Source organism: Saxophila tyrrhenica (assembly GCF_035928015.1).
Source record: "Saxophila tyrrhenica strain CCFEE 5935 chromosome Unknown scaffold_4, whole genome shotgun sequence".
Classification (NCBI taxonomy): Eukaryota; Fungi; Ascomycota; class Dothideomycetes; order Mycosphaerellales; family Extremaceae; genus Saxophila; species Saxophila tyrrhenica.
In genome coordinates, this window is record NW_027041736.1 from 55699 (window position 1) to 82907 (window position 27209).

General features: G+C 55.1%; 14 protein-coding genes across 14 annotated transcripts; 7 read left to right on the top strand and 7 right to left on the bottom strand.

The window, feature by feature from the left end:
- Window positions 1–239: 239 nt before the first annotated feature.
- Window positions 240–962, top strand: TRM9 (tRNA methyltransferase, has a role in tRNA modification; the record flags this gene model as incomplete). Its single annotated transcript, XM_064799903.1, has 1 exon — window positions 240–962. One exon carries the CDS (start codon window positions 240–242, stop codon window positions 960–962), a length of 723 nt encoding a protein of 240 aa, XP_064661242.1.
- Window positions 963–1061: 99 nt separating this feature from the next.
- Window positions 1062–1915, bottom strand: UTR4 (enolase-phosphatase E1; the record flags this gene model as incomplete). The annotated part of the gene is made up of 2 exons (XM_064799904.1): window positions 1062–1268; window positions 1319–1915. 2 exons carry the CDS (start codon window positions 1913–1915, stop codon window positions 1062–1064), a joined length of 804 nt encoding a protein of 267 aa, XP_064661243.1.
- A 2898-nt stretch (window positions 1916–4813) lies between these two features.
- TPK2_2 (cAMP-dependent protein kinase catalytic subunit) lies at window positions 4814–6871 on the top strand (the record flags this gene model as incomplete). Its single annotated transcript, XM_064799905.1, has 1 exon — window positions 4814–6871. One exon carries the CDS (start codon window positions 4814–4816, stop codon window positions 6869–6871), a length of 2058 nt encoding a protein of 685 aa, XP_064661244.1.
- Window positions 6872–7553: 682 nt separating this feature from the next.
- Window positions 7554–8153, bottom strand: LTR77_002647 (uncharacterized protein; the record flags this gene model as incomplete). Its single annotated transcript, XM_064799906.1, has 1 exon — window positions 7554–8153. The coding sequence occupies one exon, from the start codon at window positions 8151–8153 to the stop codon at window positions 7554–7556; it is 600 nt and encodes a 199-aa protein (XP_064661245.1).
- A 1363-nt stretch (window positions 8154–9516) lies between these two features.
- Window positions 9517–9996, bottom strand: LTR77_002648 (uncharacterized protein; the record flags this gene model as incomplete). The annotated part of the gene is made up of 1 exon (XM_064799907.1): window positions 9517–9996. One exon carries the CDS (start codon window positions 9994–9996, stop codon window positions 9517–9519), a length of 480 nt encoding a protein of 159 aa, XP_064661246.1.
- A 273-nt stretch (window positions 9997–10269) lies between these two features.
- Window positions 10270–11322, top strand: mak16 (the record flags this gene model as incomplete). Its single annotated transcript, XM_064799908.1, has 1 exon — window positions 10270–11322. One exon carries the CDS (start codon window positions 10270–10272, stop codon window positions 11320–11322), a length of 1053 nt encoding a protein of 350 aa, XP_064661247.1.
- A 399-nt stretch (window positions 11323–11721) lies between these two features.
- On the top strand, window positions 11722–12291 carry LTR77_002650 (uncharacterized protein; the record flags this gene model as incomplete). Its single annotated transcript, XM_064799909.1, has 1 exon — window positions 11722–12291. The coding sequence occupies one exon, from the start codon at window positions 11722–11724 to the stop codon at window positions 12289–12291; it is 570 nt and encodes a 189-aa protein (XP_064661248.1).
- A 223-nt stretch (window positions 12292–12514) lies between these two features.
- Window positions 12515–13093, top strand: LTR77_002651 (uncharacterized protein; the record flags this gene model as incomplete). The annotated part of the gene is made up of 2 exons (XM_064799910.1): window positions 12515–12621; window positions 12691–13093. The coding sequence occupies 2 exons, from the start codon at window positions 12515–12517 to the stop codon at window positions 13091–13093; spliced, it is 510 nt and encodes a 169-aa protein (XP_064661249.1).
- Window positions 13094–13327: 234 nt separating this feature from the next.
- BET1 (protein transport protein bet1) lies at window positions 13328–14058 on the bottom strand (the record flags this gene model as incomplete). Its single annotated transcript, XM_064799911.1, has 3 exons — window positions 13328–13534; window positions 13586–13994; window positions 14048–14058. 3 exons carry the CDS (start codon window positions 14056–14058, stop codon window positions 13328–13330), a joined length of 627 nt encoding a protein of 208 aa, XP_064661250.1.
- A 543-nt stretch (window positions 14059–14601) lies between these two features.
- On the top strand, window positions 14602–15639 carry LTR77_002653 (uncharacterized protein; the record flags this gene model as incomplete). Its single annotated transcript, XM_064799912.1, has 1 exon — window positions 14602–15639. The coding sequence occupies one exon, from the start codon at window positions 14602–14604 to the stop codon at window positions 15637–15639; it is 1038 nt and encodes a 345-aa protein (XP_064661251.1).
- A 473-nt stretch (window positions 15640–16112) lies between these two features.
- LTR77_002654 (uncharacterized protein) lies at window positions 16113–17829 on the top strand (the record flags this gene model as incomplete). The annotated part of the gene is made up of 2 exons (XM_064799913.1): window positions 16113–16897; window positions 17271–17829. 2 exons carry the CDS (start codon window positions 16113–16115, stop codon window positions 17827–17829), a joined length of 1344 nt encoding a protein of 447 aa, XP_064661252.1.
- Window positions 17830–17975: 146 nt separating this feature from the next.
- LTR77_002655 (uncharacterized protein) lies at window positions 17976–18770 on the bottom strand (the record flags this gene model as incomplete). The annotated part of the gene is made up of 3 exons (XM_064799914.1): window positions 17976–18432; window positions 18485–18524; window positions 18581–18770. The coding sequence occupies 3 exons, from the start codon at window positions 18768–18770 to the stop codon at window positions 17976–17978; spliced, it is 687 nt and encodes a 228-aa protein (XP_064661253.1).
- A 745-nt stretch (window positions 18771–19515) lies between these two features.
- LTR77_002656 (uncharacterized protein) lies at window positions 19516–24839 on the bottom strand (the record flags this gene model as incomplete). Its single annotated transcript, XM_064799915.1, has 2 exons — window positions 19516–20247; window positions 20304–24839. 2 exons carry the CDS (start codon window positions 24837–24839, stop codon window positions 19516–19518), a joined length of 5268 nt encoding a protein of 1755 aa, XP_064661254.1.
- An 870-nt stretch (window positions 24840–25709) lies between these two features.
- hus1 (Checkpoint protein hus1) lies at window positions 25710–26848 on the bottom strand (the record flags this gene model as incomplete). Its single annotated transcript, XM_064799916.1, has 2 exons — window positions 25710–25736; window positions 25787–26848. 2 exons carry the CDS (start codon window positions 26846–26848, stop codon window positions 25710–25712), a joined length of 1089 nt encoding a protein of 362 aa, XP_064661255.1.
- Window positions 26849–27209: the final 361 nt, after the last annotated feature.

Sequence of the window (27209 nt, forward strand, 5' to 3'; positions counted from 1 at the left end):
AGCAATGGAGACAATGACATGTTAGCGACCAGTAGGAGAGCCGCAAGAACACGTTGTGAATGGGAAGGTCGATGATGGAGATGAGAAGAAGCAGGAGGTGAGGTTGAGCGTGGAGTGACATCTGCGAAGGCGCTCGGGCCAGCCACACTCTCTGCCAACCACCCATTACTAAGGTAAGGTAGTGACATATCACTCTCGCAACCTTCAGATACACTACAATCAGAGTAAATCGAGCCTCAATGTCCAAGGATCCGGACCATGACCCCTCAGCCTACGAAGCCCAACACGTCCACACCGTCTACGAACAAATCGCCTCCCACTTCTCCTCCACCCGCTACAAGCCCTGGCCAATAATCGAGCGCTTCCTCCTCAACCTCCCCCCAGGCTCCATCGGACTCGACATCGGCTGCGGCAACGGCAAATACCTCGCCGTAAACCCCAACGTCTACATCCTCGGCTCCGATCGCTCTTCCAACCTGGTCTCAATCGCGAAACAGCATCAACCGCACTCGGTGCTGGTGGCGGACATCCTGGACCTGCCGCATCGGGAGGGAGAATTTGATTTCGCGATTTGCGTGGCGGTGGTGCATCATTTGTCGAGTAGGGAGAGGAGGGTTGAGGCGGTGAGGTCGGTGTTGGAGCCTTTGAAGGGGGAGGCGAGGGCGTTGATTTATGTGTGGGCGTTGGAGCAGGAGGGGAGTAGGAGGGGTTGGGCGGAGGGGGATGAGCAGGATGTTATGGTGCCGTGGGTGATGAAGGGTTCGAAGAAGGGGGTGAAGCAGGGCGATGGTAAGGCTGCTGCTTCTGATGCTCCGACTGAGGACAGGACTTTTCATCGGTATTACCATTTGTACCGACGTGGTGAGCTGGAAAGCGAGGTCCAGGCTGCTGGAGGTCACGTACTGGAGTCTGGCTACGAAAAAGACAACTGGTGGGCTGTTGCTGCAAAACCGCCTGGTTGAGTGACTATTGGTGGTCGTCATTCATCTTAAGCTGTGCGCACCCCCTTCCTTGAATTCGGGTCCACCTGGAAAAGCGTTTGCTCTTGCGAGGCTGGCCATTCAACTGAGTTGCACCTCATCCAAGGACTTCACCGTCCGGTGTTGAACGTCACTACCATTTCGGTGTGGTATCGGCTCATTGCCCGGACGTTCGACAATGACCGAGCGCATGCCTGCTGCGACAGCCGCATCGCACTCCTTAATGTTGTCGCTGAAGAATAGCACATCCATCGGAGACAGCTGGTCGCGGAAGTCAGCTCTGATGCACTATTACCAGCAAAGACGGTCTAGGGACGAGGATGCTGGGTAAGACTCACCTCCAGCGCACCCAAAATCGTCATGTAGCTGTTGGCCTCAGTCTTCGGTCCAGCGTTAGTGGTATCGAACCAGTCGCTGATCAACGATTGCAGGTCTTCAGTCTGGCTCTCCGCCATAGCAGAAGAGGCATTAGAAACTTGCACATGGCCGAATAGTAACTTCTGCGCAAACACGCTGCCAGAAGAATAAATAGCCAACTCAACACCCGCCTTCTTCCACTCCTTCAACTTGGGCACAACATCGTCGAATAACGGCGTCCCATAAGCGCCAGTCTTGTAGCCAGTCTCCCAGAGGTAGCCTTGTAGGTTCTTGAGATAGGCGACCTTCACGTCTCGCTTGGTCAGGTCTTCGACGTGTGCTTGGAGCGCCTGTGGTGACGTTCGCGCTTCTTCTGGGAAAGCATCTTTATATGGCTTGAATTCCTCACTGTCCCATTTTGACTCAAGGACTGCTGGTAAGGCTGTCAGAGCGTACGGGAACAGTGTCTCTTTGACGAAGGAGATTGGACAGATTGTTCCTTCTACCGAAGCATGAGTGGCCGTGTAATATGTTGATGTTGTCTGGTATGGCACAAACCAATGTCCAGGAGCACGCATTTGACATTCTCCATGCCGGGAATAATTCGTCAAACTCAGGGCATCGGAGACTCGGTTCGTAAGGCTCGAGCAAAGCGAGATTGGATTCTTGCGGTGTGCATGAGATTGTGTTGAAGTGAGATGGAGTGGATACAGAGTGGATCGTCAGGCGGACGGACCGCGAATTAACTCTAAACGTTCTTGCCTTTTGACATGGTCGAGACATCTTCAAACACTTTGCGCGGACAACATACCGCCGACAATACCATCGCAACATGGTCGCGGACAGTGTGTGACTTGGCAGCAACGACATCGCCATCTGCGCCGTCACAGCGCGCATTGTTGCGATGGAAAACTACACCATCCAGACCACCGGCTCCAATCTTGGCTACTCCTGCACAATGCAAGCCAGCTCGTGCTAGAACGGATGCAGTGGTACCTGAAGACCAGACCCATTCTTCCGAGTCGCTCCAGCACGTCGACTACTGCAATGCAGCAGTATGCTTAACCCGTAAAAACTCTTCACTACAGACACCTTCTATTCGTCGCACATGCAGAAGGAACGTTGCAGAACTGGTTTCAAGTCCACCTATAACAGACATCGCCATTTCACCGCTTATCGCCCCTCGATGGCCTCGACTGTCCGCTTGTGTAGGAGTGCAGGACGCTTGAGACATCCTCACAGCTACCCGAGCCGTATCCGACGGCAACGAACGGAGTCTCTGAAGTCTCCAAGGACTGTTGATAGTCTCGGCCCGCCTCCAGACGGGAGCGAGTCGTGGTTCGATATGCGCAGTTGGAGAAGAGGCCTGAGCGCTGCTTTGTCTATCGGTGGCTTGGAGAACACGTGGGAGCCGCCAGGAACAACCAGCATTCACCAAAGGAGATTGCGCTGACGTTGGTCAGCACTGCTTTGGAAACGGCAGTTGTCCAACAAAGCATTTCCTGTTCTGTGCCGGTCTCGAGGGCAACTGCTACCAGCAAAGCACCGACGGCCTTGATTCCGGGGGGGCTTATGCAGCAGCTGCAGTAGCACCTGGAAGCGGATAGCTAACGGATCTGGGTGGGCTGGGTCTCGCCTCGATTCGCCGGCGGGTATGTCTGTCTCTCAACAGTTCAAAGACAGCATCGAGGGTGATGTCTGTCGATTGGACTGGACTCGAGAACACACCGCAACGACATGGTGAAGCATCGAGCACGAACACGGGCGTGCCGATCGGTATCTCTAATCCCACGTTCTCGCGCAATCGCTTAATCTTATACCGGAGGATTAGACCCGCCGTGGCTGACAACACCATCGATTGGCACTCAAGTCCAGACAGACGACAACTTTTGCCGCCGAGGAGGGTTCTTTGAAACGCCCCTCTCTTTGCGTACGAAGCCCGAAAGGGAGCTGGAGGCGCCTGTTTCATCAGACAGCAGCTTGCTTCATCTCCGACTTCGGCAAGGTTGGACAAAGAACCAAGGACACGTGTCACCCGACCCGGCTTTGCAGAGGATGGTGCGATGTCGATGATGCGAGAGTCTTCCAGGCGCTGCCAACTCGATGGCTTGTCGGCCTTGAAAGGCGCCCGGCAACGTGTCCTTGAGCCCTTGGCGACATCGCCATCCGAGCTCCCGCATGATCACAAGCCCAAATTAGAGAGCTAGTACCGAAGGGCGGTAGTCTTTGTCTGTAGTGCTGTTATCCCTGTCCACCCAATCGCTGCGCCGCGGTGGACGTCGAGAAGCTTCGTCGTCGCATGTTGCTGCCCGCTTTCCCTCCCACCAGCACAACATCTTCTACACCGCTCGTCCTACTCATTAACTCGCCTACCTGCTGCATACCAATGGCCTCCTAATTGCACCCTCGACTGCACCTGTCGTCTACGAGAGCTCTCGTGATCGCTCCTTCCCCCCGCCGACGAGCAGTGTTTCGCCGCTGTTTCCGATCAACATTCCACTCCTTCTCACCTGGTGACACACCACGACATCACACAACACCCCTCCGTACGACCTACCTTAAACTTCACTCTACCTACTCGACTCCCATCACACGAAGAGGCTCTATTCAATGTTATAGCCTGACGAGTGCATCTGACCAGTACAACGGTTCCTTGGAGCTCCGTGCTTCGTCATCGCCATCATCAGCCTGCTTCGCAAGCTCGAGCTCCAGGCAGGGGTCATAACAGACACCACCTCCTACGACAAGCCCTTTGGAAACCAGCTGTTCTTTGCCGCTCGATAAGAACACGGTCCAGCACAGGCATCATCGGCACTAGGCACCACCGCCACCACTACTCCTTCGACTCATAGCTCCCGCCCTACCGACCTAATACTACCCCACTACTTCTCTTCTACCTGGGCATACTTGCAACTACAACTCTTCTTAACGCCTTCACGAACCTTCCTTCGATCTACCTCACGACCACGACTCTCCTCATTCCACCCACAGAAGCCGGCTTCTCTCAACCGGACCATACGAACCACAGCACTTGTCCTTCGAGCTCTCGCTAGGACCCATTTGATACCACCAATGAAAACGACAACGACACTCTTTATGTTCCTTTGATTGTGATTGCCAGCAAGCGAGCGCGTATATATTGTTATCTTGGAGACCTAAACCGGACTGCACTGGAGCGGATTGAACTGGAGTTGACATTACGGCGGCCTGCTACCCGAAATCTGGAGTTCCTATTGTATCCTAGAAGTTGCGATTGCCATTGCACAGTGCGTGCTTGATCTTGCTTGATCTTGTTGTTTGAATCCTCGCTGTTGCCTGGGCGGAGGATTCGAGAAAGTTAACGGCTTGGACTGGACCTTCTTCGGCTTTTTGCAGTGCTGCTACTGCCTTCCTGCGTTGCCTGTTGCTTTTGATTATCTGACTTTTGAGTCGGCGGCCTTATCTTACGACACACCTTCACCCGCGGACTCGACCAAATGGACTGCATGCGCGATGGCTTCGAGCAAGGCAAACTATTGGGAGTGCGCTTTTTAACCGTCGCTCCTCTCAACCATGGCTCCTTCGGCATGGTCTTTATCGCCGAAGATACCGTCACCGGTTGCAACGTCGCCATCAAGTGCATCACCAAGACCGACGCCATCCAAGGCTCCACCTGTCCCGCTGCTATTGCTACCGACGACCGCTCAGAGGAGCTCGCTATCCACTCCAAGCTGCCTTCCCACCCGAACATTGTCAACCTGATCCATCACTTCGAGTCTGGAGCACACCAGTACATGGTCTTGGAGCTGTGCAGCAATGGAGACTTGTACGAGGCCATCCGCAGCGGCCGCGGTCCTTTGGAGACGGAGCATGTGCGTTCGATCATGCTCGAGCTTATTGATGTCGTCGATCACATGCACTCACATGGTGTCTTCCATCGTGACATCAAGCCCGAGAACATCTTCCTCACCGCGGACGGCACGATGAAGCTCGGTGACTTTGGTCTGGCTACTACTGAGACCTGGTCGACTGAGTTCGCGGTGGGCTCCGATCGCTACATGGCCCCGGAACAGTACGATGCTTCGGTTTATGGATACGGCTACTCTCCTGCTGCCGCGGACCTCTGGGCTTTCGGCATTGTTCTGCTCAATGTTCTGTTCCAGCGCAACCCTTTCGCTGCGCCAAGTGCAAAGGATGTTGTCTTCGCTGATTTTGCTCGGGATCGCCAGAACTTGTTCGACTTCTTCCCCAAGATGTCGCAAGACACCTACGACGTTCTGACCCACTGTCTTTCTCTGGATCCTGCCAACCGTTCACTCGGCGCCGTGCGGGAGGCCTTGAAGAGTGTGGTCAACTTCACCACGGACAGTGAGACGTTGGACGAGTTCTGCAATGAGCAGGCTGACTGCTTCCCTACTGCTGGTCGTGAGCCTCTGCGCACACCTTCGATTAGCAGCCCCGCTATGAACGGAGACTCCTTCCCGTGGCAGTCTGCTCTTCACACCACGCCGCAGAAGGCTGAACGCCAACTGTCGACCATGTACGAGGAGGAGCCCGAGCTATTCCCTGGGTCTGTCAAGAGTGGCAGCTGGCAATACGCGGACAACGACGTATCCTCTCTGGCTTCCAACCTCGACTCCGGTCTCGGCATGTCGTACAAGTCGAGCAAGTCGGTCAAGTCTTCTGCGACCAAGGGCACTTCCAGCTTCTTCCCGGGCTCGCTGCCCATCAGCTTCTCGCGTCCGGCCAACAAGTCTCCTTACAGCACTAACGGCACTGGCTTCTCTAAGAGCTGGAGCGACTTGTGGGAGGAGGATATGGAGATGGAACAGCAGGGCCGCTCGTCTTGGGAGTTGGAAGAGGACAACATGGAGGACGTCAACCGTGTCGACACTATCAAGCCAAGCACTCCTCAGCTCCGCACCATCAAAGAAGACGAGCGCCAGGGCAGCTTGACGCCGCGGCCAGCTCTTGCCGACGCCGACCTCAACACTCGCTCCATGAGCCCGCTTAGGAAGCTAGTCGAGCACGACAAGGCCAATCCGGAGTCGCCAAAGCAACGTCAAGCCTCCGCCTTCGATCGCTGGACGTCCCTTGGCATTAAACGTCGCGCTGCCCAAGGAAGCACTTCCGGCACCACGACGCCGACTCAGGCTGCCCCAATGCCGACCCCGAAGAAGGCCGCCACGCCAATTCCAGCGAAGACAAAGTACTCCGACGCCTTCGCCAGCTTCACCACCTTCGGCAGCAGCAGCAAGAAGCAGAAGTCCTCATCCGGTTCCCGTGACCGCGCGCTGGACTGGCGTCAAGGCAGCCCGACTCGTCTCCGCTCGACTTCCGTCAACAAGAGCCAAGTCTGGGAGCGCAAGGGCGGCGAGATCAGCCCAACGCACACATGGGAACGCGACAACAACTGGCGCGCGCACAAGGCGAAGAAGTCTCCTGGCCTCGGAGCAACGACTCCTGAACAGCACGAGCAGAACAATTTCCTTAAACCCGGCGTCGACGATGATGAGCCGGAGTGGGTCGGTGGATGGCGGGATTTCCGCCTCTGATCCACTAAATTTTTGAGTGGGTGGGAGTCTCTCCTTTGCTTTTCGGACAGCGAAGGGGGACTCCCATTTGCAAACCTCTCGCCCCTTTGTATACGACAATACCCCAGGAATGAATTGATTGATACCCCCTTTTCGACTTTGTCTTCGAACTTCGACTTCGACTTGTTCTCTTTTGTGGATGGATGGATCAGCATGGAATGGGCAGAGCTCACGGATGGAGTTATTGTGGGATGGTTTGGGAATGGATGGGATGGGATGTGAGGTGAGCGCCTGCTGGCACAGAATGCTGGACCGATACCACTGAGGACGGAAACTCGACTCGACTCTCTTGTTTGTTATATCACCTTTTTTTTCTCCACCACGAGCGAGAGGACAAAGTTGGACATTGTGGGTTCTTTGCCATGACTGGGTGGTGAAGGGAGGGGATGGGGTTTGTTATCTGTAGCGTAGACACTCCCGCCGCCCTCGAAAGAGGGGCGAGGGGTTGGAAATGCGAGGATTTACCCACTCAAAGCTGTCTCACATTTCTTGGTCCGCGTGTGAAATGTTTGTCTTGCATGATCTAGAGGGCCGGTGGAACGAAGCTCCATGCTGTCCAACAGGCGTGAAGAACCGCTTGCCGTTTGCCTATCGTCTTCTACCCACCACGAGTACCTCCAAAACCACCTAGCAAGCAAAAGCCTTAGTCCATCTCCTCATCAGGCCAAAACACCCTCACCCCCACCCTAACAACACCACCCCAGCTCTCCACCCTCTCGCGAAGCCTCCTCACATTCCGCTCAGGACTATACTCAAACTCCTGCTGAATGCCCAACGTCCTCACCTTCGCTCCCGACGCCGCCACCGCCTCCGCCAGCGTCTCTATCAGCCCCAAAGCCAGCCGTTCGTGCTGCAAGCGTTCCGTTTCCGGTAGACGGGAGATACTCCCTTGCAGACCAATCTCCAGATGCCGGATTCGGGACAGCCAGGTTACGTCCCGCAGTGATCGTCCTAGGTCGCCGCAGGTGTCGATGATCTCGTCCTCGTGGTCGGTGGATGTGAAGATGCGGAAGGTGTGGTGGTCGTACAGGACGGGCGAGGCTTCATTGTAGATTTTCCGGCAGGTTTTAGTGAGAGCAGCGTGAGCCCAGGCGCGGGAGTCGGTGGCGATGTTGCCGCGCCAGAGGAGGAAGATTGGGACGGCGAAGGTGCTGTTGTGGAAGTTGAAGACGTGCTGGTAGATAAGGAGGCGAAGCTCCGGGGGGATGGTTTGCAGGAGGTAGCATTTTGAGAGGTTGGGCATTTGGTCTGGGATTTGCTGCATAACGCCGATAAGCGGAAGGTTTTGGTGTCCTGTTGAGAAGAGAGGCCGACGCTTGGTGCGAGCTAGAGAGACAGCAGTCATGCGAAGGTTCCCATTCAGATAGGTGGATGGCGGTAGGAATATGCGCCACAATCCTTCTGCCTCCGTAGAAACATGCCAAGCGTGTTCGCCAAAGACCGCTCGGCTGTCCAACTGATTTGGTTGTATCAACATCACAGCTCCGCGACATCGCGCCAGTCCGGAAACAATGATCGTCGTCGCCTCCGTCTCCCTTCAAGCAACCTCTCCATAAACCGCCACGGCTCATTCCTCGGATTGAAAGAGGTAGGGTCGCCCGGGAAGAACTCAAACGTCATGTCAACAGTCAAGATCTTCACCTTAGCCTCTGACTCCTCGAGCACCGCCGCAAACTCCTCCGTAAGACAGACGGTCCCCTTCTCCAGCCTAGAAGAAGCCGCGTACCAGTCAAGAAAGGTCACATCTTTGATATGCCGGCTGTTAATCCTCGCGAAAGTCGGTACGACATTTACCAATGCAGGAACGGTGTTCTTGAGATGCAAGCGGCGGATGTGCGACAGGTATGGAGCAGAGGACGTAGTCAGCTGCGCCGAACGCAAAGGCTCAAGGGTTGTTGCGATGGGAAGATCTCGACGTGGAAGTTTGTGGTATCGTAGACAAGGGCTGCGGCCTCGTCATAGATCGTTCGGCATGTCTTGAGGAGGGCGAGGTCGATGCTGGACTTGCGTGTGATCGAGAAGGTGAGCTTGGTTTCTGACTTCAATCGTCACATCAGAACTGGCCCGAGTCGCGAAGACGCAGCCGTACATATGTAGCCCGAGCTCGAGTGGAAGGCTTTCCAGAAAGTGGCATTTCGGTGATTTCACCATGTTCTTGCTACGGAACTGGAAAGAGAGGTACAACTTTCGTAAGAGTTGGATAGTATGAGAAGTTCTCACCTGCCAAACACGTTTTCTTACCTCGCACCTCTGCTTACCCTCGCCTCGCTGGTGACTTGCTCGTCACAAAGATTTGCCAGCACCCAAATAGGGAGCCTGAGCGTGTCGAAAATCGATGGCTAGAGACTGGTGAGGAAGACAATACCCGCATCATTGCCCGATTGCTCTCCGTTGAGATTTCCAGCAATACGAACCAAATTTTCGACTCCGTATCAGATTGATGACATGAGTTGGTCGGAATTACTCGCCTCGCCAGAGATAGCACCTTTTCCGCTTGACCTGATTGCGAGTGGCAGACGGGGCATGCATTTCCGAAGCCACTCGTCCAACAACCTTTTCCAAAGAAGTGAAGCACGATCGTACGTATCGGTGCATGAAATCCCAGGTTACACGCAGTCGTTCATTTTGACTTGGATGCAACAGTTGGGATCACTCGCAGCGACTGCTCCTGCAAAGGCTGAGGTAAGGTAGACCATTGCCTCGTCGTCTTTCTCTTGCTTCATATCGGCCCAGATATTGAAGGACCGAACGTGTGGGGTGTAAGGCGGATATATCAAACTCTGCTTCGAGGCATGCCGTGCGAGAGAGTCCCGCGGATTCGAGTGCGATCTATAGCATGCGATCTCGACATAGAACTTCTGCGATTCATATGCGACTGGAGTGGCTTCATAATGGATGGTCTCGCAGGTCTTGTGAAGGCCGACGTGGGCTCTTGCCTTTTGCTTGACTTTGATCTTGAGCTCGTCCTTGATGATGAGAAGTGGGTGCGTGTTGGGTTCGTTGAACACATGTTCGTAGATCTGAACGCGGAACTCTGCTGGGAGTGATTCCAGGAGGTAGCACTTGGTTGTCATCTCGGGCTTCATTGTCGCTGGGACGGGAGTCAAGATCGCCATGTGAACATGTTGCAGTGTGGTTTGATCAATTTTGACCTTACTTTGCCGCCCAGATCAGAACATATTGCCGTCCAGGTTACGCCTCAGAGCATGAGCATGCGGAAGGTATTTGACTTCTACATTCGGCAGCTGCTGGCCACGACTTCTGTCTGCCACAAATCGTGACATACCAAGATTTCGATCTTTGGAAATTTATTTTCTAAGACCGTCACCACACTCCACCCTCCACACCACTCGCCCACCATGGCTTCCGACGAGATCGTATGGCAGATCATCAACCAGCAGTTCTGCTCCTTCAAGCTCAAATTACCAGGAAACGACCGCCACCAAAAATCCTCAAAGCAGACCTTTTGCCGCAACGAGCACAACGTCACAGGCCTCTGCAACCGCCAGTCATGTCCGCTTGCCAACTCGCGATATGCGACCATTCGAGCAGACCCCACAAACCAGCGACTATACCTGTACATCAAGACCGTCGAGCGCAGTCATCTTCCAAACAAGTGGTGGGAGAAGATACGATTGAGCCCGAACTACACGAAAGCGCTGCAGCAGATCGATGAGAGACTGATCTACTGGCCGAAGTTCCTCCTGCACAAATGCAAGCAGAGGCTTACGCGGTTGACGCAAGTGAGAGTGCGGGCACAACGGTTGGCGAAGGAGGAGGAAAGGTTAGGCGAGCACATGGTCAGCCGGATGGCACCGAAGGTGAGAAGGCGAGAAGAGACTCGTGAGCGGAAAGCAGAATCTGCGGCGAAGATCGAGCGGGCTATTGAGCGGGAGTTGGTGGAGCGGTTGCGGAGTGGAGCGTACGGTGATCGGCCGCTGAATGTGGAGGAGAATGTGTGGAAGAAGGTCATGCGCGGGCTGGAGAGGTCGCAAGAGGGTGAGAGGGACGTGGATCTGGATGAAGGGATCGAGGAAGACGGAATCGAGAACGAGTATGAGCGTGAGCCTGGTGAAGCGGACGTGGAGTATGTGAGCGATATCGAAGGCGAGTCGGACGATGACCAAGACGACATGGAGGACTTTGACGACTGGCTTGGTGGGCACAGTGCGGACGAAGACGGGGATGAAGAGGTCGGTTCGTCTGAGGAGGGAGATGAAGCAGGCGACGAGGAAGATGGCGAAGAAGAAGATGCCGCGGCACTCAAGAGCAAGCTCGACGGTCTCAAGCGCAAGAGAAGCGGCGCACCTCCACCGAAGCCTCGCAAGAAGCCTTCGAAAGGCCCGAAGACCAACATCGAGTACGAGTATGAGTATGAGCGGCCGCAGCGAGAGATGCTACTGGCGAAGTGAGGGGACGAAGATGCCAATGTCGCCTCTCAACCTGCTCCAGTGTTCATGGCGCAGTGCATATCAACCTCAGGCTGTCTTTTCTACGATCGCTCGCAAACTTCAGATGCATGCGCTTGGCCGCAAGGCAAAGAGCGCAGAGACAGTCTGGAAGCTTGGCATTTTCGCCATCTGCCTTCCTAAAACAGTATAGCTCGAGGCACAGTACGACCTCGACCTGTGGGACGCCGGCGGATGAGCAGGCTGTGCTCTACCTCACCTCGAGGCTTAGGCTGACGGTGGGATTGGTAAATACTATCAAATAGACAACTGATTGTAGAACTGCATACCATCACTCTCCAAATCTATGGTGAGAACTCTCAAACTTCTCTTCAACGTTCATCACTCAGCGTAATCCACAAAATGCGTGAAGAGCGTGCGAAAAGGTCTTTGTTATTGGCCCAGCCTTTCGAGGCAGCCAACGTGCTGGAAGTCCACGACGAGATGGAAGGGACCGGATCCAGCATCAACAAAGTCTGGCACTGGACACTCAAAACCGTGACAAAACCACGTTCAGACAGCCTCGATGCAGCAGAGCAAGGCCGGGCGACGACCGTCGAAAACGAAAGCATACCAGCTCACGACGAACGCACCCCTCTCCTCTCCACCAAAGCGATTCCATCCGACCCATCCGATACCACCCACAACAAGTCCCGATGGAACTCCCTACACCTCCCCCACCTCAACCTCATCCAGCTTACCTATGGAACGCTCTTCGCACCCGTGTACGCAGTCTTGGCTCTCCTGCCTCTGCTCCCCTTCTGGATCTTTGCAGCTTTTCTGGTCTATCTGGTCGGTACGACGGCGAGCGAGAGTTTCTGGATGTACTGTGGATGCTTGGCCGTGTTGCTGCCCTTCAATCTTATTGGTACGGCGGTCATTGTGAGGAGGGTGTGGATGGATTTGTATGGGGAGGGAGACGGTGGGCCGTGAAGCCGGACCGAGTTGTGGGATAGACTTTTGCTTACCCATTGCGGCTGGCTGGTTGGAAGACTCGGGATCGATAAGGTACTGCTGACCAGCCGAGCACGCCATCCATAGTCGTTTTGGTCGTGAGGGGGAAGAAGAAGGAAGGAAGCCCATGCTGCTTGACCTTCCCTCCTACTCAAACGCCACTTTGGACTGCACGACCGCCAAACATCAAATGGCCGCAATCATGAAGGACTCCAAGCATGACTCCGTGATCTCGAAGCTGGAGAAGAAGATGGAGAAGGTGGAAAAGGTGGACACATACCTGTCCTACTGGACTGTAGTCACTGGCCCGTGAGTTGTACTCACTATTATCTCCTTAGGAGATACCTTCAATCAACGACCCTCTCACACTTTCAACAGGCGCGCCTGGATCCACGGCCACAAGCTCGCAGTCAGGCACCGCATCATGGTCATCCCGGGCAACCACCCGCAATCGCCGTGGGCAGCAAGGACGTTCGAAGAGTTCTGCGACAACGTCTTCTTGTGGTCGACCACTAAAATTGGCGACCACCGTACGTTCTCGAGTATGGTGTTGAACACCACATGGCGTGACGGTTCTGAGGATACGGTGGCGGATGATGACAACTGGGTTGAGGTCTTCGACAAGGTCACGAAGCAGGGTCTTGGTTCGATGGCGGTCCTTCTGACGCCAGTGGAGGTTGAGGAGGTGGTGGAGGAGAGCAAGGAGAAGGATGGAGAGCGGGAGACTGATGGAGGAGCAAAGCGCTTCGGAAAGCGCGTGTTGAGAGCTTTCTGCTTCTAAGCCTAGCCACTGCTGACTTAGTCAACGTTGTGCTTGAGAGGGAGTTTCGGAATATACCTAATAAATGCGACAGAGACGGCCGCATAGCTTCGCGCGTTCGGACAGACCTCTTCTAAGCCCCTTCAGGCTCGGAGAAGCAATTTGCAGTGCCCTGAACGATTACAATTAAAATCTTCTCACTCCTTTGTACACGCCGGACGCCTTGCGCTCATATCTTACAGCCCTTACGCCCATCTAGAACAGCCAGACATATACAAACAGGAAGAAGATGAATGCAAAGAAGCCCAGCCAGATCCGCCAGCCTATACCTGTCCGCTCGGCCATCCGTAGCATGCGGTTCATTGTGCCTCGTAATCGATTCCTCGTGCCTTCGAAGCTATCGTTCATCTTCTCGGCGAAGGCTGTCGAGTCTCGGATTTCGTCGCCTATTGCCATGGTGATCTATGTATGCATTAGCCGTGCACCTCCGCTGGTACTTCGCAGTATACGAACATTCTTCAACATCTTCACCTTCTCCGTCATCACCCCGACCTGCTCGTCGTTCTGGCTCTCCAGCTCATTGTACACCGAGTCCGCATATCTGCCCTTCTTGTCCGGCGTGGCGCTCCTAAATCCGCCGTCTCCGCTCATCCTCCCTGGCCCATCCAAGCCATTGCTGCTGCCAGGATATGCGCTGAAGCCTCCACCCACCGGCGGCTGCGCGCTCAAATGCGAAGACGAGTCATTCGGCTGGGATGTGAAGGCATAGGGTGAGCTGTTGTTGCCATGTATCGTGCTATACGGTGCCGTCCGCGACGAGGGTCTTGCTGGCGAAGGAGTTGCCTGGGCTGAAGCCGGCCTGGAGCGGGTTTGGGCGTCGTAGTTGGAGAATAGCGCGTCGCGCGCGCTGCGTTGGTGTAGTCTACATACTCGTCGTTACCATGTGAGTTCGAATATCGAGGACAACATGCATACCTTGAGGACATTTTGGTGGAATGCTGAGAGAAACTCCCGTTGGAAGCCGCTTATATTCAGCCGAATTAGGAAAGCTGTTCATTGTTCGCGACTCCTTTCTCACCCTTGTCTCTACACTTCACTCCATCACATGTCAGCAGGAGCATATCTTCGCATCTAAAACAGAGCCAGAACTATACACGACAGTCAACGGGCGTGTATCGAAGCCAACTTATTGCCATGCTGCTCCAGCACACCACGATACTCGACGGTTGGACTTGGCTACGCAATGATAATCGAAGCACTAACACCGACTAACCATAGCGAGAGCGGCATGTCACCCCATGGGTGCTATCGGTCTGGTTTGCTACCACGATGGCGAGTGGACTCATACTATCACACTGGGGCGATGACCACAACTTCAACGTCCAGTCCTCATGCCCCTTAGGTAAGCCATTTCCGCATTTACTTTTCTTCAAGACTAAGAAATGCTTTGCGACACTCGGGTATATTCCATCTCAAGACCCTCATCTTCGTTCCGCTCGTGGGCAGGATCGTACTCACCTCGAAGCAACATGGCATTCCGATCTCAAGCAGAACGGTGCTCTCGAAAGGCCGAGAGCTCATCAATCCCGGTGATCACTATCACTCCTGCCTCACCAACCTTTGGTACCTTGTCAGAGGTCCAGGCGAGGCACAGGGAACCCCACTGCCACCACTTTGAGCCTGTCGAAGGACCGACAGAACGATTGCTGGTCCCCTTCGATGATGGCAAGAACCCCAATTCCTTGTCGACGCAGGGCCGCCGGGTGAGAGATGCTAGCCCAGATGCAGGTATAGTGGCTAAGCTCAAGCGGGCTTGCTCGTCTCCATACAACAACCAGGGCCGGAAGGGCATTCGCTGTGGCTTGAATAAAAGTATTACGGGCATCATACCATGGACTGGCCATAAACGGTCCTCTGATGTGGTCGTCGATGATGTTGCAGAACCGTTCGATCCTAACTTCGAGGGGACTGGCTGGTGGCCTCAGCCCGGTCATCTCTATGGAGCCTACAATATACGGCTGAACATAAGGCAGTTCGACAAAGGCAGCAGCGCGCGGTCAAGATGTCCCATTCTGTCAGGCCTACTCAACTCCCGGGTCGACCAGAACATCGAAGTCGATCTTGCCGAAAGCTACGAGGAAGTGTACCGCAAGCTAGTGCGGAAAGCTCTACGGATCGCTATCACCGACGACCTCTTGATGCCCGGGGACATAGCTGGAGACATATTTCATGTAGTAGACGGCAAGAGACATTTGATCACGCCAGCGAATTGGGAGAGCGAGAAAAGAGAGTGGTGCGCTGTGCCTGGAATTCTGATGAGGTTCGACTTCTTCATCCTACCTAAGCATACCAGGGTATTGAAGGGAATGGGCAGGAAAACGGCCGCGTGGTCGAGAATGTCTAGCAGGAGTATATGTGCTGCGGCTCGGAAAATGGGGAGGACGGTTGGAAAGTGGTGTAAGGGCTTCGACATGTGCGGTATGGCCGGGCTGGATGAAATGGACGAGCAAGAAAGGATGGCGCTTCGAGAGCTGTCGTGGCCATACATGGGAGAGTTCGGAAGATGAGGATGGAAGTGCTGTCGCCTGCCTATTTCTGGTCATCGACCCGCCGACTACAAATGTCCACCATAAGTGCTGACCCTGCTGTGTTGTTGAACGCTCCGATGCGATGGACCTTTTCGTCAGGAGTGTCAGATATGGCACGTTTTACACCATTTCTTTGCGCTGGCTGGTTCTTGGCGACTAGAGAAGCACTCCTGGGCGATGGATCACGTGCTATTCTTCTTCAAACGCCGTCATTACAAGTGAATGCAGCGTTGGTCCCGAGCTTTCGGCAGCTCTCGCACTTATCCGGCGCATATATGGCAATCAAAAATCACCTCTTGCAGGATTGTTTTCCATACGGTTTGCCTGAGACGCACCAAATGTTTTATTTTGTCTGAGACAAACGTCAACTTATACTGCAAGGCGACATACGGGGCGCAGCGTGACAACAGAACATCACCTGCGACCTACCCGAACGTACACAACCATCCACGATGACTAGACTCATCTGCCACCTCTGCCGCAAGACCAACTTCGGACCGTATCCAACAGAAGACAAGGTCCTCGACCACCTCCGCTACGACCACGGCCTAGAATGGATCTGCACCTCCAAAGTTCCAGCCATCCGCAAGCGCCAGGACGCAGCCTGGGAGGTGCTCTACGAACGCGTTGAAGATGCGCTCGACCAGTTTCAGCAACGCCAAGCGCGCAACTGGGAGGCCTTCGCGGCCGACCCTTCCAAGCCCCTGATCCCAACTCAGCATGGCGATCTCGTCAACCTCCACGAGAGACGTGAGGCGGTGACGTCTATCGCAGAGGACGATGTGGGTATCGACCCGGACGGTGACCGTGGTCTTGACGACACCCGTGGGCTGGACGAATTGAGGAGGAACCAGCAGTTCGAGCTGAAGACGGAGGGTTATGCGACCAGTTTGCGCTACAGCCACAATTGTGAGGCGGCGAAGATGGACCGTGAGAGGGTGAAGGCGTTCTTGGCGGCGAAACCCGGGACTCCGTTCGGCCGGTTCATGGAGGATTATGGAAGAGATTTGCGCGCGCTCTCTTTGGAGGATACCGCCGTCGACTATGCGGCTGCTCGGGATGCTGATCTCCGGGCTATGGGGGTTGAGCTGCGGAACTCGCCTGCGACTAAGGGGAAGAAGGACTCGGAAGCTGCGTCTAAGGGCGTTGCGGAAGGTCAAGATGTGGTGATGGGGGAGGATGTATCTGCAGAAGTTGACGCGATCGTTGGTGGCATCGATGAGCTGTTGAACGCTTTGTAGGTGCTTGGTGCCAGGACGTCAACCGCTGAGGATGATGGAAAGCTGAATGACACGACAGTTGCTGCCCCTGGATCTGTGCTTGTGTCACGGAGCATTATGATCATTTCTTCCACAGTCTCCAATGCAGTAGGTCATGGCTTGCTCATGCTTCTACAACCACCTGACGAATTGATGTTTTCACCACTTTTCTCTCGCTGACCACACCAAGACAACAACGACCAACCTGCCGACGTGCGCTCTGATAACAAGGAAGCCACACCTGGTATTCATCCTTCTCTTCAAGACATCAAACATGACATGCCCTCTTTGTCACCTCCTCTATCTCAATGGCATACACCTCACAATCTCAACATTCTCTCATTCTCACAGCGGTCTCTCAAAAATGCCCCAGCTCACCTGTCCAATCCCAGGCTGTAAGGAAACGAGAGCCGAACAGAAAAGGATCAACTCACACCTACGCTCTGATCACGACTGCGCCATTCCGAATCACCATGGCGGGAACATGAACAAGCTCAGGAGGGAGCAGCAAGCGTTCTTCACCAAGTGGTTGCAGAAGCATGGCTACGCAAGAGATATTTCGCTGTTCGAGACCAGGAAGTATCTGGCGGGAAGCAATCAGGAGAGCGGTGGGAGTGCAACCGATGACGACGGCGACGACAGTGCGGAAAACGCGATCGATGATCTGGGCGCTGAAGCCGAAACAGCCGCGTATGGAAGGTCTGCTAGGCGTCGTTCGGTACGTCTTGAGGCCGCTGCACAGCCTGACAAGGTTGTGAGCAGTGTCTTGACCTTCGAAGAATCGCATGTGGTCGCTCGGGCACGTATGAAGAAGGCGCTGGAAGACTGGCTGGTGCTCGATGGACTCTTGGAGGAAAAACGGGTTCAGAAGGAGCAAGAGGAGGAAAGGCTGCTTCAGAGGTACAGGTGAAGCGCAAGTGATGATCGAAGCGGCTCGCAGAAGTCTTTCGTGGAGCAAGGAGAAACACCACCTCAGTCAGCGTCCTCCAGCCATCCGTCTCTCCGGACCAGTCGGCGCAATCCAGCGAGCGTCAGGCTCACAGCTCATCTGCATCGTCACCGCCCCTTCTTCGCCTCCAACGCATCATCCCAATACTCAGGATAGCTGGCCTTGTACCCCAGCACATACCCGCCAAACCATCTCCCCACCACCACGCCCATCGAATAGCTCAGCGCTCGCATCAACCAGTCGGGCCCGAATGGAAACGCCAAACTGACTTCAGCGCTGTCGAGAAAGATTAAGAGCTGCGGCAGTGAGGGATTGACGTTCTGGTAGTAGCAGTCGTCCAGGTAGGTGTAGATATTTCTGAAGAATTTCGAGCTTGCACCATTCGCTTCTGGATCGTCCGAGCCGCTCTTGGGTGAGACTGTTGTTGAGATCTCAATTGTGCAAGGGCCGTCGTATGTGTCGTCCACTTTGAACGTGTGTCTCGCTCTGGCGGGTATGCGGACGGGTTGCGGATCAGACGCAGAGACAACCGTGTCTTTGCCCTCTAAGGTGAAGATGTAACGTCTACGCATCCTTAGAGACTGTAGTGAAGGATCAAGACAGCCTCCAGACTCACCCTTCTTTCACGTGAAAGAACTCCTCCTGATACCAGTGCCCTTCAAGACGCCGTTAGCAATGCCTCCCTTCCGGAATATGTTCCAGCAGAACATACAATGATACGGCGGCGTCAAATAGTTCTTGTCTTCCGGAACCTTCTGCAAGGCAGTCGGAGCATGCGTCGTCTGGATCTCCAACACACTCAGCCCTTCCGGTGGCTGCACCCATCTCGTAGTTCTGATGCCGTTGTACTGCTGGAGAGTGTCAAGCTTCGCCGTCTCGGTCCTCTTGACGTGGAAAGGCATCTCGCGAGCTTGCTGGAAGCACGAAAGGATGGAGCAATGGTAGATGTTATGTGGGCGGATGAGTACATATATGCAATGCAGAGTGCTGACGCCGTAACCTCCCTGCTTTATATAGCGGCTTAGTGAGGCGATTAATCAACGTAGCCTACTGCACGATACCATCGAAAAGATGATGATGAACAGAAGGTCTAGGGGGCGTCTAATATTGCTCCGCCCTTGTGAGTAGTACAGCACCCGATGCCATTCCCGTGCCCTAGGTGGACCTACCATTACTGGCCGCCGGGCCCGAACTCCTAGATATGCAGCGGCAGCAGGAATACGCCACCGCGGCTACTACTACGACCGATCGACGATTGTGAAGTTGGCCCCAGGCGAGCTGTCTCGAACGATAGTCATGGCTGGGAGGGGTGCTTGGTCGACTGTCAGGTCGAGATGCGAACATGGCGGCTCGTACAATTGACCGGATAAGGTATGGTTGTCGATTGAGAGTTGAGAATTGAAGGGAGGGCGGATGGCCTTCAGCAGCTTCGTCGAGCCACCCAATAGATATGATTGATAATAGACTCCCAACGATGCCAACCAAGATTCCAAAGAACAAAAACACCAGCGCCATCGCTAGAAAAGCAGCAAGATGCCCATGCCCAAGGGTCCCAATCCCGCGCCATCTACACCCCAAAACAGCCAGACAGACATTAGTAGTTGGTATGTACAATTAGTGTAAGAGCGTCAACATTCCCATGTACCCTCACTTCTCAGAGCTCGTAGGCGAAGGCGGCACAACAATAGTCGTTGGGGTAGGAAGCTGCTCAGGCTGGCTCTCGCTGCTCCCGCCACTGGACCTCTTAGTCTCAGTGGCCTCAGCATCGACATCTTCGCTCCCTCTCGCCTCGCCAGTCTCTGTCCCTTCTTCCGTGATGGTGCTGTGCGCGGTATTATCGACACTCCCACCCGCTGCCCTCCTGCGAGCTCGCCGGCGTGCTCGCTCATCATCAGCGCTCTCTCTTCGTCGACGGAGGCGGATGCTGTCGTCTCGTGCAGGCGCGTCACCCTCGCCGTCGCCGCGGAGACCTTGCAGCATCGATGCGGCGCGGTCGGCGATATCTTCTCCTTCTGATGTCGGGCCTTCTGACGAAGGATCCTCTGATCCTTCTGTCTTCGTTGGACTGAGCAGTCCGCTCTCGTCGATGTTCTCGCCTGTCTCTGGGATCTTCTGGCCCGAAGCGACGCGGACTTGATGCTTATCCTTGAGCCTGGCCCGGCGTCTGCGATCCCTTTGGTCTTTCGCGGCAGGTGCAGCAGCACGTAGCTTCTCAAGCAAGACGTCCATGGCTCCAGTCGAGGCCGGGCTGGGTGGGCCGCCATCCGCGTCCGCCTTTGGTGCTGGCTGGGACTTGATCTGCATCTGCTGCTTGCGGCGCATGCTCTCTTCGTTGCGCCGCCAGACCTCTTCGAGACCCAAGTTCTTCTCGTGCGATTTCTGCGAACTCCATTAGCATCCATCACGTCAGAACCAACCCCAGCAGTCAGACATACCTTGTACTCCTGCACGAAATTAGCAAGTTTGCCAAAGAACTCCCTCCGCGCATTCTCATCCTTCGAGTCATCGCCAAAGAACACCAGAATATCATTATACACCCGATTCATCTCATCGAGATACAAACTCAACTGCTCCGCCTTCCTCCTCGCCTCCTTCATACTCCTCTGCACGACCTGCGACACGCGGTCTTCAGGGTGGAACTTGCCCGGATCGCTCAAGTTCCCCGCATCAAGCGACGCCTGCACGTTGTTGACGTTGTCAATGTACTTCTTCGCATCGCTCTGCAGCTGCTCGATGTTGATCTTCTGCGCCGTGATCACACCCCCGATGTCGTCGGTGAAGCCTTCGTACTGCGGGTACTGCTTGCGGACGACGCGCTCGACGTAGTCCATCAGGGTCTGCTCGTTGTTGGTGTCCTTGACCATGCCGAGGCGGGCGAGAGAGGAGAGCTTGAAGCCGTGGGCTTGCTTGTTGGTGTCGTTCATGTAGTTGCCGATGTCCAAGATGAGGCCGAAGACGGGCATGAGTTTGACGGAATCGCGCAGGCTCTCGCTGACGTCGACGACTTGTTTCAGGCGGTTGGAGATCTCGTCATACTCTGGCTCGAAGTTCCTGGTAAGAGCAAGAGCTCGCATGCGAGCCTTCCAGTAGTGATGCAGCTCGTAAGCCGTGTAGAGATAGATCTGGTCTTCCTTGGTAAGCTCAACAGGCTCTTGCTCCCGTGGCGTCTTAAGCGCATCGGGGCCAGTGTAGTCGCGAGCATACGGTGCCATCAACTTGGCGACATTGTCCGGGATGGTGCAGAGATGCTCCTGCATCAAGAAGTCCATGACGGTACTGTTGTCCAAGATCTCCTTGTCGCAGTGGATGATCATGCGAACAATCTCGTCTGCTTCAATGTTGCTGAACTTGGCCAAGGAGATTTGCATGGTATGCATCAGATCACGGGAGATGAGTTGCTTCTTTTCGACCTTGCCCTGCTTAGCCTTGCTCGCGCCAATCTGCTTGATCTCCTTCGCCATGAACAGCTTCTCGATCTCGTCCAGGATACCCTTCTTCGACAGCTCCTGGTACTTCTCCTCCTTCTGCTCGAAAGTCGGAGTATGCGCAGCCCACATAGTGGGTTCCAAAGCGTCGATCTTCTCCCAGTGAATGGCTTTGAGCTTCTTCTTCGGTCGAGGCGCAACGGGTGTGAGTGGTGCACCTGGGGTGAACATCTGCTGGTGAGGCAGGAAACCACCAGACTTCGCACCAGGCATAGGCGGAGCATTGGGTATCATCGGCGAGCCCGGCATACCAGGCGGTGGAGGTGGAGGTGGAGGTGGACCGCCAGAGAATCCAGGCATCGGAGGAGGCGGTGGTGGAGGCGCGCCACCAAACCCGGGCATTGGCGGGGGTGGAGGAGGTGGAGCACCGCCGAAGCCTGGCATGGGCGGCGGAGGAGGTGGTGGTCCACCATCGAAACCAGGCATAGGTGGTGGTGGAGGTGCCTTTGGCCCATCGAACTTATCCTTCGACGGCTCAGCATCCGAAGGCGTCTTCGGGCTTTCGCTGTCGAGGCTAGGATGACTGGGACCCGTAGTGATACCATCACCCTCATCATCCGAGCCATCCACTCTAGCGGCCTTTGAGGTAAGCTCAGCAAGCATACTCTGCTGCGCCGAAGCAACATTGCTCGGCACCTTCGGCCTGCTCATCTGCACTATCCGTGGCTTCTCGAACACGATGTCATCCTCTTGCTCCTCGCCCTCTTCTTCCGTCTCAGCGTCAGTCTTCGGAACAGGCTTCCTCTGCAGCCTCCCTCTCGGGTGGGCTGTACCCAGGTAGTCGATCTTCGCTTGCATGCCCTCGACATCGTTACCCATACCCGCACCCTCCATCTTCTCCCGCAATTCTCGCAGCTTGTCGGAGGGATTAAACTGCTGCCATTGCTTGCCCTCGAGCTTCGCCTGCGTCTTGGCCCGCTCGAGCTGCATCTCCAGACGGTCCATGAGCCGTTCTCGATCCAGGATACCTTGCATCTGTACCGGGTCCGCGCTGGCCGTCGTCTGTCCATTCTTGCCGCCTTTCTTTGCCGATGATGCAGCAACATCCTGTGCATCACGAAGCATGAGATACAGCTCTCTGGTCTCTAGCTCGTTCCGTTGGAGCTCCTGTGCCCGTATTCGCTGCAACTCCGCGACTTCAGCTTTGTACGCATCCGTCTGGCGCTGTTGAAGATCCATGATAGCGGCTTGCTCGTCGCATTGTCGCTGCAGCTTCCGTACCATGCCTTCAGCGCCCATCTCGACCTTGGATTTCATCTCATCGCGCTCCGCAACCGCAGCGTCAGCAATGAGGCGAGCCTGGTGCGCATCTTCCCTCGCTTGTCGTGCTTCTGAATCGGTGTACAGCTTGTCCATCAGATTCTGAACGGTGAAGTTCAACGACTGCTTGAGATCCATATCCGGCAGTCTCCGGTCCATGGCCACATAGGAAAGCATACTGTCGACAAGCTGGAACATTCGTAGCCGGTCATCGCCCTCGTTGTCCCGTATGAGTAACAGATGCTGCAGTGCGGATGTGAAGTAGTCGCCAGCTCTACTTCCGGCCAACCTCTGCTGTATAGCTTCCGCAATTTGTGCCGGGTCGTTCAGGTCTTTGCCTTCGCCCTCAAACGAGTCGTGCATAGAGCTGTTCTCCCTCTCCAAGAAGTCTTCGTAGTCGATGGCTTCGTTGGACCGATACCGCTCGATCTGGGTATCGATGACCTCGTACTGGAAACCCTCCATCTTGTGCAGTATTCGCTTCAAACCACATCCCACGAATTGCGCACGGATATGACATCGTAGCTCCAGGTCTCCAGGCTTGTCCGGTGCATCAACGATGCTGTTCACGAGGAACAGCGACGTCACGGCGTACTCCATGAGCAGATTCTCCATCCCAATGCCACCACTCCGCACCTCATCCGATGCACCCACGAGCGAGCCCATCTTGCCACGACCATCGATCGTGACTTCGACAATTCGCATCCATGCGTCAAATCGGCCGTTCTCGCCTTGCTGAGCTTTCAGGTGGTCCATAGCTGTGAGCACCTTAAGATGACCCTTGCCATCCGCCCAGTGACACAGAAACGTGAGCAACTCCGAGACAAGCTTCCTCGTGTTGAGCCGGGGCGACGTGAGCGAGCCCGCGAGAGCCATAACAACCGTATCATGGTGCACCGCATCATCCGCGCCATACTTGCTGTTATTCAGCGCCTTCAAGCACTTCACAATATCATACTCGCGATCCAGATCCTTCTCGCTCGTCGTCCCACCAGCCGGCGCCGGACCAGACTGCTGCCGCTTGTTGAGCCGGATAAGCGTATTCGTGAGCGCAACCTGCCCCTGCGCTTCGACGAAAGTCTTGACCCAGGCGATCGGCTGCGTCCGCAAGCTCACAGACAAGCTCTGCAGCTGCTTCTGAGTGATGGTGTTCTCGAGGACCCTCTTAACGAACCATTCGGGACTGCCCTCCTCATCCATGCGGCCATAGACCGAGAAGGTCTCATTGTTACTGGGACCTGGCGGCCGGTGGGTATTTCGCCTTTTCTGCTCGCCTTGCCATTCTGCCAACCTGTCCTGGTGGACAAGCGTCCACTTCTTGCTTATTGGATATGCCTCCATTTGTCTTCGTGCTTGTTCTGGTAATGATTTCCATCCACGCTTGAGCATCAACTCCAAGAACTCTTTCTCCACTACTTCATCGGGCGGTCGTCGTTGGTTGAAAGCGTCTGGGGCAAATGAGGTGGTACTCGAGAAAGCCGAAGGGTTGTTCGCGCTGAGATGGCTGTTGTCGTGCCGTGATCTGCTCGTAGACTGTGATAAAGGTGGCAGTAGGCTCCCGTCCCCTCCTACACCAGGGAAAGATGTTTGCGATGCGTTCGGATAGCCTTGAGCACGCCCTCGGTCGTAGCCAGAAAAGTTCGATCTTATACTCCCGTGGTCGCTGGAAGATCGTGAAGGCGCGTAGCCGTTCAGCGTAGTCGCGTCGCTATCGACAGACCGTCCCGTGGGTTGCCGTGCTACTTGGGTAGAGTGCGAATGTGACCTCTGCGAATACCCACTCTGCGCCGACTGGCCGTCCCAGGCCGGATACTGATGAAAGTCTGTGCCCCCTTTGTTCAAGTGATGCGGCAGCGGTTCTCTTCCTGTCGATGGCCGTTCTCTTTGCACACTCTCCACATGCACCGGCTGCCGAGTATCGTTGGACACAGAGTCGTACGGTATGCTCGTGATCACGCCAGACAGCGACTGCAGCGGGTCCTCTCCACCGACAGGTCTTATCCCGCCCCTGCCGCCTCGCTGTGCTTCGTCGACCGTCGATATAGAGCTCCGATGCGAGTGTCGCGAGCCGTTGCCGTTCGTGAGTCGAGCATCGTGCGAGAAAGAGGCCATGCTGGCATTATCCGGCATGGGAGGGGCGTCATTGTTCCCTTTGTCCTTCTTGCTCCACGCGAACAACGAGCGGCCGCCGCTCGACTGACGCCCGTTCTTATCGCTGGAGAACATGTTGGGCAGCGTGTGCGAGGTGGCTCGCGTGCTGTCGACTTGGTGTGGCCGCCGCGCCAGTTATCGCGTAAAAGAGTCTCATGTGCCGGCGGTGGTCGAGACTTTCGGTCCCCCTTTTTACCTCCAAGACGGCCCTTCCAACACGCTACAACGCTTCAACAAGGCCCGCTGAACCGTTCAAAATCCCAAGGTGGTGTCGAGCAGGAGCGCCCGAATCCTCCAGGCGGGCACGCTTGAAAACAATCCCAGCGAAACAGCCGCCGATAGCCCGCTCCTTCGCCTTTGCCTCGGGCGGTGCAGCAGCACGTGTCAATATCAGATAGATACCAACACTGCGTTGTCGTGTGTCCAGGTCCGGCGTGGGCGATGGCGAGTCGTGTGTTGTGGTTGTATGCACGAGAAAGTACATGTAGTGAGTCCGAGCATCTCACCCCGGCCGTGCAATCAAAGCCCAGAACCCTGTTCCCCTTTACAGGTCAGCCACACGCGAACGTCCCTACAGGCCGCTCGGGTGAAGGCGGCTATCTGAAACTCATGCACGATATCCGTGTGCCGAAAAGCCTATGTTCACTGTGCCTATAGTAAGAGGAAGGAAGAGTATACAGAGACATTAGGAGGCACTAGATGCATTCGTTAGATGGGCTTAAGTCTTCTAAATCAGCACGCCATAGCGTGATGCTGGACAGCATATGGTTGCAGCTATGTACATGTACTCTCTCCATATGTTTACTGGGTTTTAAGTACAGGTAGCATTGGTATCGTCAACTCGTACCACGATCGACGGCTAGAACGTCCTCAGCCGGGTTCAGCAACTCACAACGCCCGACACCCTCGCTAAAGATGCAGCATGCAGACAATGAATTGCTCTTCTCATGCACTGTAAGAGCTGATGTAGTACTGGAACACAGTCAGTATGCGTAACATGGAGGCAGTGCTGTTAGACCCACCGTCAACACCGTCTCTCCCACCCCATCCTCATCCCCACCCGTATAAACATACAGCACGATTGCATGATCATGAGAGAAGCAAGCAATGACCCTCCCACCCAGCCGTCCCACACTCAACACCCTCCCCCAATCCTTCCCGTCCACTCGCACCGTCGACCACCCTTCCTCACTCTGCCCAGTTGCGTCGCCTAGCATCTTCATTCGCGTGCTAGGGTGATTGGCAAGTCCTTCTTCGCCACCCGCCATCTGGCCTGGGTCCAGCTCAGGGTTTTCCAGATTCGTCCAAAGAGAGGAGACATGGAGGCTGTCTGTGTTGAGGCTAAGCCGCAAACAGCCGTGCATGTTGCCGCTGAGTTCTAGCTTAGGTCCTGAATTTCCACCAGGGCGAGTGCCTGCTTTTGTGGACAAGGCAAGCCTCGTGAAGCGATCGGAAATGCTCTTCAGCTGCATCAGATTCGGAAGTACGATGTGGACTTCAGGCTCTCGACTCCTGGGCTCATGAAGACCTTCGACAGATGCTGGAGCGAGAACTCGGACAGGGATATCCTGGGTCACGGTGGTCTCGCGATCCGGTCGACTGCTGAAGAAGTCTGCGGTCTCCTCACGGAAGTGGTCATCGAAGCCATCGCCGGTGTGATCTTCGGTATCGCCAAAGCCATTCTCTCGTCTGTTGTGGAAGCCGGAGGAGGTCGGTGGAGGTGCCGATGAAGTATTCATAGCCAGAGTTGTGATGGTCAGACTGAGAAGAGGAATGCCATCCTTCTTCGTGAGACGGATGTTCGCCGCAATAGCATTCTGGGCGCTCTTCAAGGCCCGCTGTAACGGCGCCAACGGAACTTCAAGGTTGATGGTGTTGTCCTCCGATGCCGACTGGATGGTGTACGTCTCAAATATGGAGTCAATGGACAAGACGGACCAGACCTGAGTTCCTTGCTCCGGGATGACGGTGAAGTGGACGGCCTTGGAGTTGAGCTTGACCCAAGCGATGTGGCCCAAGGAAGCGAGAGAGGCGACAAATTTGTTGAAGGTGTGGATGTTCTGGATCGAGGCTTTGAACCGCATCTTGAGTCTTGGATGCACTGACTGTCTTGGTGGCCGTTCTCGAGAGTCTGGTGTTGATGCCGATCAACGGAAGATCATCCTTGGTCACGAGTGGCACAAGACAGAAGCCTGTGTAATCGTCATCTCAGCATCGAGTCAGCTAGTTCGAATGGTAATCTGCCTGCGAGCATCCATAGCCGCTGAATGGTTTCTTGACGATCCGGAAGACGAGACTTTGATGCCTGCGGCCTGCTGCGCGACTCATGCACCCCAGATTCTGATTCGCGCTAGTGATCGGCGCTAGCGTGCGTCATTCAAAAACGGAAGCTGTGAGTGCCTATTCATCGGCGTTGCCAACCTCACATTGCGCATGCACCACACT